The sequence below is a fragment of the Apium graveolens genome, chromosome 2 (assembly GCF_009905375.1).
Source record: "Apium graveolens cultivar Ventura chromosome 2, ASM990537v1, whole genome shotgun sequence".
NCBI classification, from domain to species: Eukaryota; Viridiplantae; Streptophyta; class Magnoliopsida; order Apiales; family Apiaceae; genus Apium; species Apium graveolens.
The window spans coordinates 294437415-294452307 of NC_133648.1; the positions used below are offsets into that span (position 1 = coordinate 294437415).

The window sequence follows — 14893 nt, forward strand, 5'->3', positions numbered from 1 at the left end:
CCAATATGTGTAAAAAGTGAATATCCGAACCCCTTGCCCAGTTATCTACATACCCTATATATAGGGATCAAATTTACTGTAGTTTTCTAGGGTTGGACCCCATTCCTTGACCAATAATCCACCTTTTTTATAAGCCAACCCAGTTACCATAGTTATTCCAACTATTTCCAAGTGAAGTGTAGTGTTCAGGTGCATCGGGACACTTAGAAACCTGCTTTAATCCAATACCGAGACATGATTCCCATAAATTTAAGTGTTTATCCTCTAATTATTAATATTTATCACATTTTATGGCGTTAGAGTTCCATTAAGAATCCATTCCATGAAAATAGAGGTTGGTTTCCCTTACTGTAGGAGGTACAGTCCTAATTGAACACTACTTCTTCCAGTCGAGATGCACTGTTCCAGCCAGCTAAGGTATGTTGATGCTCCTGCATCAACACCTCACCATCCTTCCCATTTATCCAGGTGCTTCCAGCACCTCACCTAGGGGTAGCAATTTCGGGTTCTAGGTCAGGTTTATGTTGGGTTGGATGTACCTGAATTTTTTTTAGTCTGACCCGAACCTGACCCGACCCGAAACGGGTTCAAAAATTATGACACGAACCTGACCTGGTAATTACCCGGGTTACCCGAAACTGACCTGTTTGACCCGAAATAACACACAATTTAAAATTATTTAATAAAAAGGAAAGTAATAAACCCTTATTTTAAATATTACTAAAATAAAATATAATTCCAAATTAACATAAAAAATAGAAATGTGCCCTAAAACATAATATTACAAATAGTTAATGGCATTTAACTATTAATATATATACATATATATTATATTATATTAATTATTTAAATAAACAGGTCAGGTTCGAGTATTTCGGATCAACCCAAAAATGACCCGATTTTTCGGGTAAATTTTTACCCAACCGGGACCCGACCCGAAAGTCAAAAATCTCTACCCTAATTCGTACTTTTAGGGTTTGGGTTCGTGTCGGGTTTCGGGTCATTTCTGATTTTACCACCCCTAACCTCACAAGTCTACAAGGAACTATTTCTGATGTATCTCAGTACGTTCCATGACCATATAAACATGTTAACAACCAAATGAACCTCCCAGATCCCTGCACCTTGGTGTAGATACCTTCAAAACCATGATTCTTTGAGCCAAGAACCTCATCAAAACATTCATTACTCAGTACCAATTAAGCACAATCCTTTTATGGGCCTTAAATTTAATCCATGCAAGATTTTGGGCACAACAAGTATCAATTTGAAAATTCTAGAATAATTTAAATTGAAATAGGGATCTTGCCAAAAACAAAAATTGGGATGGAGGGATAAGTTCAGTAACTAAAAAGGGTTGGCAAGCACCTGAGCACCTCCATTGAATTCATTAGTTTTTAACTTCTTATACTTCATAGTTTACACGACATCTATCAAAAGTAGATGAAGAAGGCTGTAATATTTACAAACTGGACTGGGCTTATATTAACACGTAATATAATTAATTAATTCACTTCGGATTCAGTTCAGTTTATTTGTTTTCAATTTTAAAAAAATTTAAAACCAAAGCACAATCACATTGGAAAAAGAAGAAGTGTATTGGAGACAGAGGAGTGGGGCTTTCTGGCTAAAATGTGGTGATAAAAATACTAAATTTTTTCATTACAAAGCTTCCATTAGAAAGAAGAAAAATGAAATCAAAGGATTAAAGGATCAAAATGGTTGTTGGCAGTTTGAAAGGTCCGTAGTTTCAGACATTATTCTCAGGTACTTCGAAAATCTTTTTGCGTCTTCACAACCCAATGATTTGAAGGTTAACACTGTTCTTGATTGTATGGAAACAAAAGTCTCAAACAGAATGAATGATTATCTTATGTCAGATTTTACGGAGAATGATATAATCACAACGATTAAGAGTATGAATCCGTCCAAAACTCCTGGAACTGATGGGTTGACAGCGGGTTTTTATCAAACTCACTGGGATTTTGTTAAGGATGATGTGATAAGAACTTGTTTGCATATTCTGAACAACAACGGGCATGTGGATAATTTCAGTGATACTCTTATTTCTTTAATTCCCAAAAATGAGAAGCCAGAAAAAGTAGAAAATTTCAGGCCTATAAGCTTATGCAATGTTATTTATAAAATTGTGTCAAAATACATTGCAAATAGGCTTAAAATTTCTCTGAATGAAGTGATATCCGAGAACCAAAGTGCCTTTGTGGGAGGGAGAATCATACAAGATAATGTCATCATCGGCTTTGAAGGTTTACGTTATATGAAGAAAGATAGATTCCAAAATGGTTCAAAAGTTGCCCTTAAATTGGACATGGCCAAGGCTTACGATAGAGTGGAATGGAATTTCATTGAAGCGGTTATGATTAAGTTGGGATACAATAAAAATTGGGTAACTAAGATTATGCATTGTGTCTCCTCTGTCGTTTATTCTTTTCTTATTAATGGAGAAATCACAGGGAAGGTGATCCCCCAGAGGGGTCTTAGACCATGGGATCCCCTCTCCCCATATTTGTTCTTGTTTTATGCTGAAACTTTTTCTACTCTGATTAAAAAATCTGAAAGCATAGGAAATTTGAGTGGTCTGACTTTTGGTAGAAATAAGATTAAGGTATCACATTTGTTTTTTGCCGATGATAGTCTCATTTTCTTTGAGGCTAATGAGTTTGAATGTAGAAATTTTATGAGGCTATTAGAAATATATTCTAAGGCTTCAGGGAAGGTTATAAATTTTAGTAAATCTGAAATTTGTTTTGGAAAAAGAGTAGATCAGATTTTGAAGAAAACAATTGTCAAAATAATGGGGGTTTCAATGGTGGAGAATTTCGGGCAGTATCTGGGGTTTCCGTCGATAGTTGGTAGAAATAAGAAAAATGTCTTTCAAACTCTAAAAGATAGAGTCTGGAAGAAGATTAAAGGATGGAAGGGTTCTCTTTTCTCTTCTGCTGGTAGAGAAATTCTTATCAAGTTTGTGGTTCAAGCCATTCCTTCTTACGTTATGAGCTGTTTTAGGATTCCCAAAGAAATTATTAAGAAGATTCATATTATGGCGGCAAGGTTTTGGTGGGGTTCCTCTGACAAAAAAAGAAAAATACATTGGTGTAAGTGGGAAGTTTTGTGTATGCCCAAAGAGAGAGGAGGTTTAGGATTCAGGGATATGAAAGCTTTCAATCAAGCTTTAATTGCTAAACAAGTTTGGAGAATATTGAGACAACCAGATTCTCTATGTGCAAAAATTCTGAGAGATTGTTATTTTCCCAACTCTTCAATTCTTAAAGCTAAATATGGATCCAGTGGTTCTTTTGTTTGGAGAAGTATAGTAAGGGGAAAAGAAATCATTTCTAGAGGATATCGGTGGAGAATTGGAGATGGTAATAGTGTTAACGTTTTAGAAGATCCATGGATCCCGCGGCCCCTGAATTTTAAAGATTTTGACAAGCCTCATCTTCCAAATGACATGTGTGTTGGTGATTTAAAACTCGGAAACAGGCAATGGGATAAAAATTTTATTAAATTAAATTTTAATAAGGAGGATGCTTTCCTTATTCTTAGTATGCCTTGTGGGGATATTGAGATTGAAGATAAAATTATATGGCATTATTCTAAGAATGGAGAGTATAATGTAAAAAGTGGATATAAAGTGGTTATGAGTATGAAAGATATGGTTGAAGCTTCTGACATGAGGAATTCAGAGTCTTGGTGGTCTTCCATTTGGAACATGAGAGTGCCAGCTAAGATTAAGCATTTTTTGTGGAAGGTAAGCCATTTATGGTAGCCAACAAATTGGGCTATGTGTCGTAAGGGATTAGATATCGATAAACATTGCACTCGGTGTAATTCTGGAGCTGTGGGGGATGTCTATCATTCTCTCTGGACGTGTCCTGTGATTTTTAAGAAATGGAAGTTGGCAGGTCTGAAAAAGAAGGTAAAAAAATGCTTTACTTTTGATACAATTTGCTTTATGAATAAATTGAAAAATTGCGTGTCCAGGTTGGAGTTTGAGTTGTTTGCCACTTTATCTTGGCAAATCTGGTGTTCAAGGAACAATATTCTTCATGGAGGATTAAGTCCGCGTGTTTGTGATACGGTGAAATGGTGCCATAATTTTTTAAAAGATTATAGAAGTGTTAATCAAAATATTCTTAGGCCAATGGACAGGTGTGACAAAAAATGGAAGCCTCTTGATAGTGGTTCTTTCAAAGTCAACGTTGATGACGCGGTAAAAGGGACAAATGATGGTACTGGTCTTGGTCTTGGGGTAGTTGTTAGAGATGCTACTGGCAAAGTGATTGTCGCTATTAAGAACTTCTTCAATACGTCTGATAGTGTTGTAGTTGCGGAATCTCTGGCTATCAAGGAAGGTCTCATTTTAAGTGCCCACCTTCAGTTATCAGAGTTCACTATTGAATCTGATTGCATCAATGCAGTCTCTATGATTTCCAGGAAGGATGACATCTGCAGTGATCTGGACTGCGTGTTAACTAATATTAAGCATTGGGTTAAATATCAAGTAGGTCACTTACTGCGTCCAAATGTTTCAAGTGAGTCACTGGTTACAAAACTGACTCAAATGAGTCACTCATTTAAATATTTATATCAAAAATATCACTCTATCATTAGTCGAAATTCTTAAAAATATTATATATTGAGTTTCACACATTTTTTATGAATGATATTACATCCAAATGAAAGATTCTGAGTTCTAGTATTTTAGATAATATTTTTAAATTTATTTACTATTTATTTTTATTTAAATCAAATAATACAATCAAAAAATTAAAAATAAATAGTTGATAAAATTTTAAAAATCTAACAATATTATCTAAAATAGTAGAACTCGTAACCTTTCATTTGGATGTAATATCATTAACAAAAAATATGGAAAACTCGATATATAATATTTTTAAGAATTTCGACTAACAATATTGTGATATTTTTTATATAAATATTTAAATGAGTGACTCATTTGAGTCAGTTTTGTAACCAGAAACTCACTTGATACATTTGGATACAGTAAGTGACCTACTTGATATTTAACCTATTAAGCATTTGGCTAATTTAACGGGTTGTAAAAATATAAGTTTTGATGTCAGGGAAACTAACAAGGCTGCTCATGTCCTTGCTTTATTTGCTTTAAATTCTAGAGAGAGTTATAGGTGGTGTGAAGCTATTTCCAGATTATCCTTTGTAATGTTTTGTTGTTTTAATTGAACAAAAAAACCTTAATCCCTAAAAAAAAGGCACAATCACATTATTGATTTGATTTTTATTCAATTTTGTTACGAATTGGTGTAGGCTTTTAGTTTTGCGATTTCGCGTGATTTCAATTTAATTTTGCTCTTCGGGACAAGTTTTGTTGCTCATTATAATAATTATAGATGTGAAAAATGACCAAAAAACTTCATTTTTGGACACAGAAAAAGTGTTCACTTAATAGATACATGTGACATGCACATTCATTTTTTGAAAAATTAACAAAGTATACGTATCTTATAAATGAGCATTCCTCTCATATTTCAGGTGAAAACACATTCTTTCAATGCGTATCAAGACAAAAGTGAATATGTTTTTGAATACATGTCTTTTGTTTTTTACGAAAAAAATGAATACACACCGGGCTGAACATTTGGGCGATTTGGTCCAAAATCGGACCAAACCGAATATATAGAAAAATCGAATTATTATTTTTTCTTGAATAAAATCGGACCAAAATTATATTATGAACCGGACCGAACCAAACTGAAATAATTCGGTTCGGTTTGGCTTTGGACCGAACGGACCAAATTTTTTTTAAAAATAAAATTGTATTAAAATTTTAAACCAATAATTATAAAATCTAAAATTTAATTAAAGTATGGTATATGTAGAGTTCTAAGAGTATAGAAATATAATTACAAATTAAAAATTATGATTATAATATTTAAGATATATGTAATATATATAATATAAAATTATAGTATTTATGATTTTGTTTTATTAGGCTTCGGTTCGATTTTATTCAACCCTAAATACACATGCCCATATACATATTCTTAGATATTTTGGGATCCCACGTTTGTTTAAGTATTTTAGGCAATTTGACTCAAAAATGCATATTTTGGTAGAAGACCATGTGTGTTTAGCTAATAATTTTGTCCTATATTTAATATACTTATTTTTTATATCTTTTTATTCTGGTTAATAACTTTTCATAATTTTTTTATTACTTAAAAATTCAGTTACCAAAATAATTTTAATATATTTATAATTTATGTTTGTTTCTTAAATTTGTAGTAGGTCGGTATACTTATCATTGATCAATCGATTTATATTTATAAATATTTTATATTTTTTGATATTTTTTGCTAATAGGTACATTACACAAACCAATTTTTATTTATTTATTTTATTAGAAATTTGAAAAATAATGAATAATCTGTTATCCAACTCTGTTACAAGTATTATACATATCGTATCTTCTTCGACCCTCTGACTCGTGAGTCCTGAGTAGTCCTGAACCTCATGTTTTTTAGTGATGTACCTTCTTTTTATGTTCAACGGTCAAACAATAAGGTCCCTCCATTCCCCAACGGTAGCCTAATAATAGTAGTAGTGATAAGCAGTAACAAACAATCATTCGTAACGTTACCCCAATGCAGGTTTTGTAATTATTCCCACTACTGCTTATTTCATTTCTTCACTTCACGCCCTGTGTACAACATGTTTTTGTTGTACTGTAAAACATGTTTAAGTTTGATTCATTTTTGTCCACAATGTAGATGTACAAAAGTTTTGTGATTAGATTTTATGAAGGTGTTGTGTTCTTAATGTTTTTTAGTTGGGATAGTCATTTAAAGTTCCAACGCTGTGTAGTAAGTGCAAGTCATGGAAGATCAGACAATGGCCAACAATTGCTATTGCACAGAAAACATGCTTGGAACTCTTGTTTAAAAGAACCAGATTCCACTGTTTTAGTCACGGAATTCACACATTGAAAGATTGAATACACTATATCAAGTTGAGATGGTAACATAATATGACAATGAGCACAGCTTCTAATAATCTATGCATGTCGTCAATATAAAATACCCCCCTAGGTTCTGGACTCGAGCCCTTCTTTAACTCTTCTCTCGCCCCAATACTCTAATAACAATATTTCTCGTGTTACAACTACTTTAGATGAAATAAAATATGTAAATGATCACTTTAATAAAACCCAACTTCTTGGAATCAGTTGAGACTATAGTTGACCAAAAGAGTGAGCTAGATAAGCCAGTGATCCAACCAGGGGTGCGTTTATATAAGTAGCTGGTTCAGATTGGAAGTAATCTGACCGTTGATCTGGGAACCTATCTTTCCCATCTGGCCCACCAACCACTGCACCAATCAAGATGTTTGGATTAGGGGATTGAGACTTCATCACACTGAAGCCTGCAGTGCATTGGATCTTTGATGGGTGTGAGGCAATGGACGGTAGAGATGATCCCCTGTGGTGTATTCTTTGCGGGTATCTTGGACCATATCCTACCATGTAAGACATCTTCAATGGATTGTCACCTAGCAGATAGTCCACCTGTTGTTTTGTATCAAGATTACCATTTTTATAAACCACAGAAGAATATCGATTACAAAACACTAAATAATTATGCATGGGGTCCAGGTCATGTGAGTTACATTGAATTTTAACATAGACTAGATTACTTATATTTTCATACCACAAGCTGGCATCCAGTGATATAACATGTGCCTTCAAAATCATATATCTTATCGTCTTTACTGAAATTTGAACTCTCGAGTTTTGTTTGAAAGAATGAGCAAAATATGAGATGTCCACTATGTTACAATGCTGAGGTTGAGAGTTTATTTATAGCTTACCTGTTGTTTAGCAAGGGTTCGAAGTTTCTTAGGGGTGACAATGGATCCACCGCAATTAACAACCTTGTGGGAAGTGGTTAAATACTTGGCATAGGTTACTAGGAGGAAAGATGTTGATGTGACATACTGCATGTTACTATCATCCATTTTAAACAAAAGGCCACCTGTACATGTGTAACCAACCAAGCATATTTATATATAAACATTCATTCCTCATCCATTTTACAATATACAAATCAAAATGTATATCATATTCATATACTATAGTATTTACACAGGACAGAATGGAAGAAAAAGGACCTGGAGTGTATTGAGATTGAGGAATAAGGGAACATATGAAATAATCTGATTGACCCTTGTAATCATGGAGGGACTGAACCTTTTGAACAAGAAATGCCTGATATTGAAATTGAATGTTACTTGAGAAAGAATGGTTGAATATATGAAGGCCCAAGCTAACAATATTAGTACTGAAGATGGTGTTTTTTTTTACCTTGGAAAGAAGAATTCTTGCTCCAACATGCTTGTTATCCCACCCAAATGTATTGTCACCTTCATCAGCTCCCAAAGTCAGTCCATTTTGTTGAATGTAGTTCAGGTACATTGGGTTTTTTGTGGCTTTGTGCAACCAAGCAGCACCCCACAATAGCTCATCCTATATATTCAAAACTCCAACCATGAATTCCCAGCATTGAAGAATGGTTATAAAAATCACCGGTTACTCGGTGTTGTAGTAAAAGTTAAGAGTAGTCCTCCAATTTTCCAGTATTCGATCGAGAAGACTTATTTTTGTAACACTTAATTATACCATGTATGTGAAAAGAATTTTACTTCTAAGAAACTGTAGATTTTTTTTACCTGATAACCAGAGAAATCACAGTAAAAGGGGCACACATATCTTTTCAATGTAGTGCTGTATGTACCTCTGTATTTGTTAGCAAATGCAAAAACCTGTAACAAATGTTATTGTTAGTTATCGATTTTTGAGGTTCAAGACTTAAAGATGTAGATGAAAATTACCCTAATGGCCCTTGTTGCAAGAAGCTTAGAGTAAGTTCTGTCAGTCCTCCTGAAGACCAAAGAAGCAGCAGCAAGAGCAGCAGCAGTTTCAGCAGCAACTTCAGTACCAGGGTTATTTTTGTCAATCTTGACCACTGTTCTTGGAGTGTCCATGTCCTCTGGTCTTTCCCAACAAGCATGATCTTTGTTTGCATCACCTACCTAATCAAACCAAAACAAACACATGTTACATTAAACACTCATGTCAGTGAAAAGGAGTCGAATGATTTTGTAGCATTTCACACACATGAAAAAAATGGTTACCTGTACATAAATGGTATCTGGATGGGCAGTAGCTTTGAGAAGGTAATCAGTAGACCACTTGATAGCTTCTCTAGCATTTTGTAGCTCACTTTTCATCAGCCCGCCAAATTCAATCACACTCCATGACAGCATAGTTGTAGTAAAAGCCATTGGAAACCCAAACTTCACATTATCCCCTGCATCATAATATCCTCCTACTAAATCTACCTGTATTGTCAAAATTCAGCAGTTAAACCAAACATGCAAGAGTATCCCGGCAAGTCTGGAGAGCGTAAAATGTACACAAAATACTACATTAAAAAAACTATAGTATAGATATTTAAAAAAGGAGTTACATGCAGAGCAGAGCCATCCGAAAGACCAGAGTCTTTCCTCCAAGTAACTCTTTGATTAGGAGGAAGCTTTCCGGACCTTTGACCTTCAAAGTAAAGAATAGATTTAGTGAGGGCATCTTTGTAATTATGTGAAGCAGATTGCCTTGGGGACTGGTGTTTAGGGTGGGCAGCAGCATTGTTGAGAAGAATGGAAAACAAACCAACAACAAAAACAGAAGAGAAAACAGAGAAGCCCATTATTTTTTGTGTGTGAAAAACACAAGTGACTGAAGCCGAGGGGTTTGTGTGTATTTATATACCAAAAAGCTGCTACTCGACTTCCTACTTTAGTAAAATTTTAATTATTGGTTTTTAATAATGATAAACCCCTATATTTATAAAAAATACATTAATTAAAATATTTCAAATTTTATAAATTTTAGTGCTACCAAGTGACATGGGACATACGAACCCTTTAAATATTATGCCCACCTCATTCATTACTAATCATTCATTAGTCTTTTCTTCATAAGCTTTTTTTTTTGCCGATTGATTTTTTGCATCATAAATTAAATTGCTTTGACTCTATAGTAAATCAGTAAATGTAACTAATTTTATTTTATATAATTTATTTACTTTTATTCCAAAAATTATATATAATTATTCTAGTTATATGATCAAAATACTTAAAAATGTGTGAAAAAAAATAAAAAATATATGAGTTGATTATAAAATAAGATTTATCAATTTAACATACACTGGTAAATACGATGTCTTTTATTTCTAACATGTGAGTTCATAATAAGTACTCCCTTAAAAACAAATTTCAAAATATAGAGAGGTGGTATATGCTCTCAATTGAATGTTACTCGCATTCTTAATATATATAAAAAAAAATATTTAGCTAGCATAATATGATGGAAATTGAAGATCACTTAATCGATGATAAATCATTTAATTTTCTGAAACTCGCTTATAAGTTATAAATCACTATATCAATGGATTAGCTTTGATCACTAATCTATATTTTCTAGTCCCGAAAAGTGACACTCTCATTTTTACCTGCATTTTAAATCCCATAGTAAATCTACTAAGAATTAAATTTTTAAATTTTCTATTTTGTATAAAAAAATGAACTTTATATTTTAATATAAAAAATAAAATAAAATATACTATTTATTTTAGGTACCTCATTTCAAGACATTGAAATGCTTTAAAATAATTAGAGAATCATACTTTTTGGAATTAGAGTTGGGGAGTATATAAGACGATTATTTAGAATAATGATTCATATAATATAATACTTATATTAGTTTTTAAACTATTTACATACAATTCTTGGCCCCAATTTTTAAACATTAAGCTTGCTCAAGAACCCTAGTTCTCATTTTGGTTTTAACATAGGAAATTTAAAATAAAGATACAAGGATTAATGTATATAAAAGCTGAATATAAAAACTAGAAAGTGAAGGGGAAGAAGAAGAAGAAAAGGGAGCTAAAAAGGAGGGTCCGAGAAGATGGAAATGGCAGCTAGGTGTCGGGTAAAGATGATGAAGTAGAACATGGAGCTAAGTTGAATTGATTGTTGAATGTGTTGGGGATAGAGTGTAATTTGTCACAAAAGGGCTAAAAGAGTTCCCTTCTAATGCAATATGCTTGTACATGTATTTCATTTCGCATAAGAAATCGGGTACTTCATATTTAAAAACAATTTCCTACATAATTCCAATGTATCCCATGCTATAACATTGGACTGGATCTGTTTTTACAAAACTTCAAGTACGGGAAATGTCTCTGTTTCTATCTATGTTATCTTTTGTTGGAATTTTGTAATATTCATGTCTACCGTAAACACAATTGCTTAACTAAGCACAGGTCAACACGTAATACATGTTCATCTTTTAACGCAATCTTTTCGAGTGTTATACATTTTTTAGGCTTTATACAGTTGGTTTTACTTTGTCTGTGCTAATATCATCATCTGACATTTTTAGTTTTTTTTTACTAATATGACTCATACAAAATTCTTAAAATGGGAGAATCTATTCTAAAAAATTCTCGCGACGAATTAGAATTGAACTCGGTATTTATAATGGTATAGCATAAACTCGTAATCATTTATATTATTCGCGATAAAAACTAATATCATATCTATCAACCACTGCAATCACATGATAAAAGTTTATTATCAATTCGAATAACCTGAGTTCTAATATAGTTTAAGTTTTAACTGAATTATATTTGCATTCAGATTACTCCATCAGTCCCCGCTATTTTTATACAAATTGCTTTGGACCCTGACAACAAGAAATATATTTAAAAAAATATTACTTTTTATAATTTAGTGAAAAGAGTAAAAATTAAATAATCAATCAATATTTAATGTATAAAGTGAGTGTAATGTTAGAAAATAGTGGATGTAGTTGATTTTAATATTATTAAACTTTTACTATTTTTGATAACTTTTGAAATGTATAAAGTTGAACGAAACATCCAAAAAAAATATAAAGAAATAAACGGGTCAAAGGGAGTAATAGCAATCATATTGTCCTCTAGGGCAATAATTCGTGTTGAGTCGAGCCGGTTTTGGGTTATACAAGTTCGAGTCTGGGTTAAAGTTAAATGAGTAAAACCGGGTGAAAATGTTATACAAGATGAAAAATATGTCTGGATCCGACTCGTTAATTTCACGAGCCGGGACGAACTTACTCGCCAGTTTAGAAAGTCGGATTTAAACGAGTCGGGTTCAGATAGCTCATTTAACTCACTGTTACAGATAACCCAATTCCTTCATAAGTCCGACCCAATAAAAAATTTTAACCCGCTAATATGTAATTTCATCCATTCTATTAAGTCAATTATTTGTGTTGTGATATTAAACTTAAAGAAAGGGGGCGAGGTGAACAATGGCGGTGGTGGATGTAGTTGCAATGGACGAAGGATGAGACATATAAGAGAGATTAATAAGGGGATGGTGGAGGTGGCTGTTTTAGCACTTAAATCTAATGATTTGTGTTGTGTGTAAAGGATCTGGGTTGAGCTGTTGTGTGTGTATGTCATACATAGTGCCCAGTGGTGTGTGTGTTTAACCTGTGAAGAGGCACGACGGAAAAAAGAAAAAAGGAGATATTTGTGTTGTGGACTTATGGTATTAAACAAAAGGAAAAAAGGTGAGTATGCATCTTGAAAGGTAATGTGTGTATTAATTTGTTATGATTTGCTTATTTTCGTAAAAGAGCTCGAGTTTGGGTTCGAGCCGGATCGAGTTTCGGTTATCGAGTCGAGCTCTGTTCGAGTTTGGCACATACTCGGCTCAGCTTGTTTAGATAAAGGGGTACGAAAGTGTCGCCGAGCTCGACTCGTTTTCGAGTTCGAGCCGGATAGGGTTTTATAAAATAAGTTTGAGCTCGAGTTGCTCGAGCAGCTCGAGTCAAATGACAGCCCTTTAATACAATCTCCTCTATTCTCTCTTACTATTAGCTACCGCTCCTTTCTTTCTTGCTTTGTTGAACTATCGTGGCATATTTCAATTTTCATTAGTTAAAGCCCCCAAATTTATTCTTTTTCTTTGTGCTTGATAAAACTTGTGTGAATAAGTTTATAGTAACAAGCTTGTGTATGTGAGAGATATTTCTACAAGCTGTGTTGTGTATGTGTATAAAGACAGTGTGTGTGTGTGTGTGTGGGTGCTGGTGTGTGTGGAAGCAAGAAACAATGTAAGAGAAAGTCTAAACTCTTGTATTGCTTATGGAAGCTTATCTATTTACATAACAGAGAAATGAATTTCTAGACAAAACTACTTGCTGCTATAGTGACGCTACAGTGCTGCTACAGTGTCGAACTTGGGGACCAAGTTTGGCTGAGGTAGGCATGACTAGGAGGGCTGATGTCATGGCCATGATGTAATAATTTTAACACCCCCCGTCAAATTGAAAATGGTTTATAAACCAACTTTAATTTGGAAAAATAATGACGAAAACTTCCTAGAGAATGAGATTTCGTAAAAATGTCTGCGACATTATCTATACTAGGGAAACTACGAAGAGAAACCGCACCTTTTGTAACTTGTTGACGTGTGAAATGACAATCAATCTCTATATGTTTAGTTCTCTCATGAAAAACATCACTGTGAGAAATGTTCGTGGCACTTTTACTATCGCAATAGAAAGGAGTGGATGGGGAATGTGTTACACTCATATCTTCAAGTAACCATCCTAGCCAAATCAACTCTTGTTTGTATCTGTAAGAGCTCGATATTCTGACTCTGCACTTGATTTGGAGGCAAGTGATTGTTTCTTACTTCGCCAAGAAATGAGGGAGTCACCAAGAAAGAAACAGAATCCTGTAGTAGAACATTTGGTAGTTAGATCACCACCCCAATCAACATCAGAGTATCCATGTAATTCAAGGAAAGAGTTGTATGGATAATGTAGTCCATGAAATATGGTTCCTTTGACATAATGAAGTATGTGAAGGACAGCTTTAAAATGAGGAGTACCCATGAATTGACTTACAATGTGTACAGCATGAGAAATATATGGGCGAGTGACAGTGAGATAAATTAAACTCCCAACCAATTGGCGATACAATGTAGGATTTTGAAACAATTCACCATCACGAGGATTCAGTTTTGCCTCGTATTCTACAGGTGTAGATGCAATTTTGGTGTCACTGATTCCGGATTTTAACAAAAGATCAGATGCATACTTCACTTGAGAAAGAGTGTAGCCAGTAGGGACCGAAAGACTTCAAGACCCAAGAAGTAGCTTAATGAACCAAGATCTTACATTTCAAATTGTTGACTGAGAAATTGTTTGAGTTTAGAAATACCAACAATATCATCTCCTGTAATGATCATATAATTCACATATAGAAGAAGTAAAACAATTCCTCGTTCAGATCGTCGAATGAACAGAGCATGATCATATGGACTGGAGGAGAATCTTAGTTGTTGAACCACTTTGCTAAATTTTTCGAACCGTGCTCGTGGTGCTTGTTTAAGACCATAAAGAGTCTTGTTAAGCTTGAACACTTGATCTGGAGAATGGGAGAAACCTGGAGGAAGTTTGAGGTAAACTTCCTCATGAAGGTCTCCATTAAGGAAAGCATTCTTGACATCAATTTGCCACATATCCCAATGCTTTTATGCTCCAACTACAAGTAAACTTCGAACAGATGTGAGGCGAACAACCGGTGCAAAAGTTTCCTCATAATCAATGCCATATTCTTGTGTAAAACTCTAGCAACGAGACGAGCTTTATATCGATCAATAGAGCCATCAAATTTTGTTTTGATTTTATAAATCCAGTGACAACTCACTGTTGTTTTTCCTAGATACAAAGTAATCAGATCTCAGGTATGAGTTTTCTATAATGCTTGAAGTTCAT

At 33.8% G+C, this 14893-nt stretch overlaps 2 protein-coding genes across 2 annotated transcripts; one reads left to right on the forward strand and one right to left on the reverse strand.

Moving 5' to 3' along the window:
* Positions 1-1858: 1858 nt before the first annotated feature.
* LOC141702164 (uncharacterized) lies at positions 1859-5637 on the forward strand. The gene is made up of 3 exons (XM_074505872.1): positions 1859-3772; positions 3911-4525; positions 5536-5637. The coding sequence occupies exons 1-3, from the start codon at positions 1859-1861 to the stop codon at positions 5635-5637; spliced, it is 2631 nt and encodes an 876-aa protein (XP_074361973.1).
* A 1274-nt stretch (positions 5638-6911) lies between these two features.
* On the reverse strand, positions 6912-9785 carry LOC141708610 (endoglucanase 17-like). Its single transcript, XM_074512320.1, has 8 exons — positions 9528-9785; positions 9193-9399; positions 8890-9090; positions 8728-8820; positions 8363-8524; positions 8170-8266; positions 7870-8033; positions 6912-7567 (listed from the first exon to the last, which is right to left on the reverse strand). Exons 1-8 carry the CDS (start codon positions 9762-9764, stop codon positions 7235-7237), a joined length of 1494 nt encoding a protein of 497 aa, XP_074368421.1. The 5' UTR covers positions 9765-9785; the 3' UTR covers positions 6912-7234.
* Positions 9786-14893: the final 5108 nt, after the last annotated feature.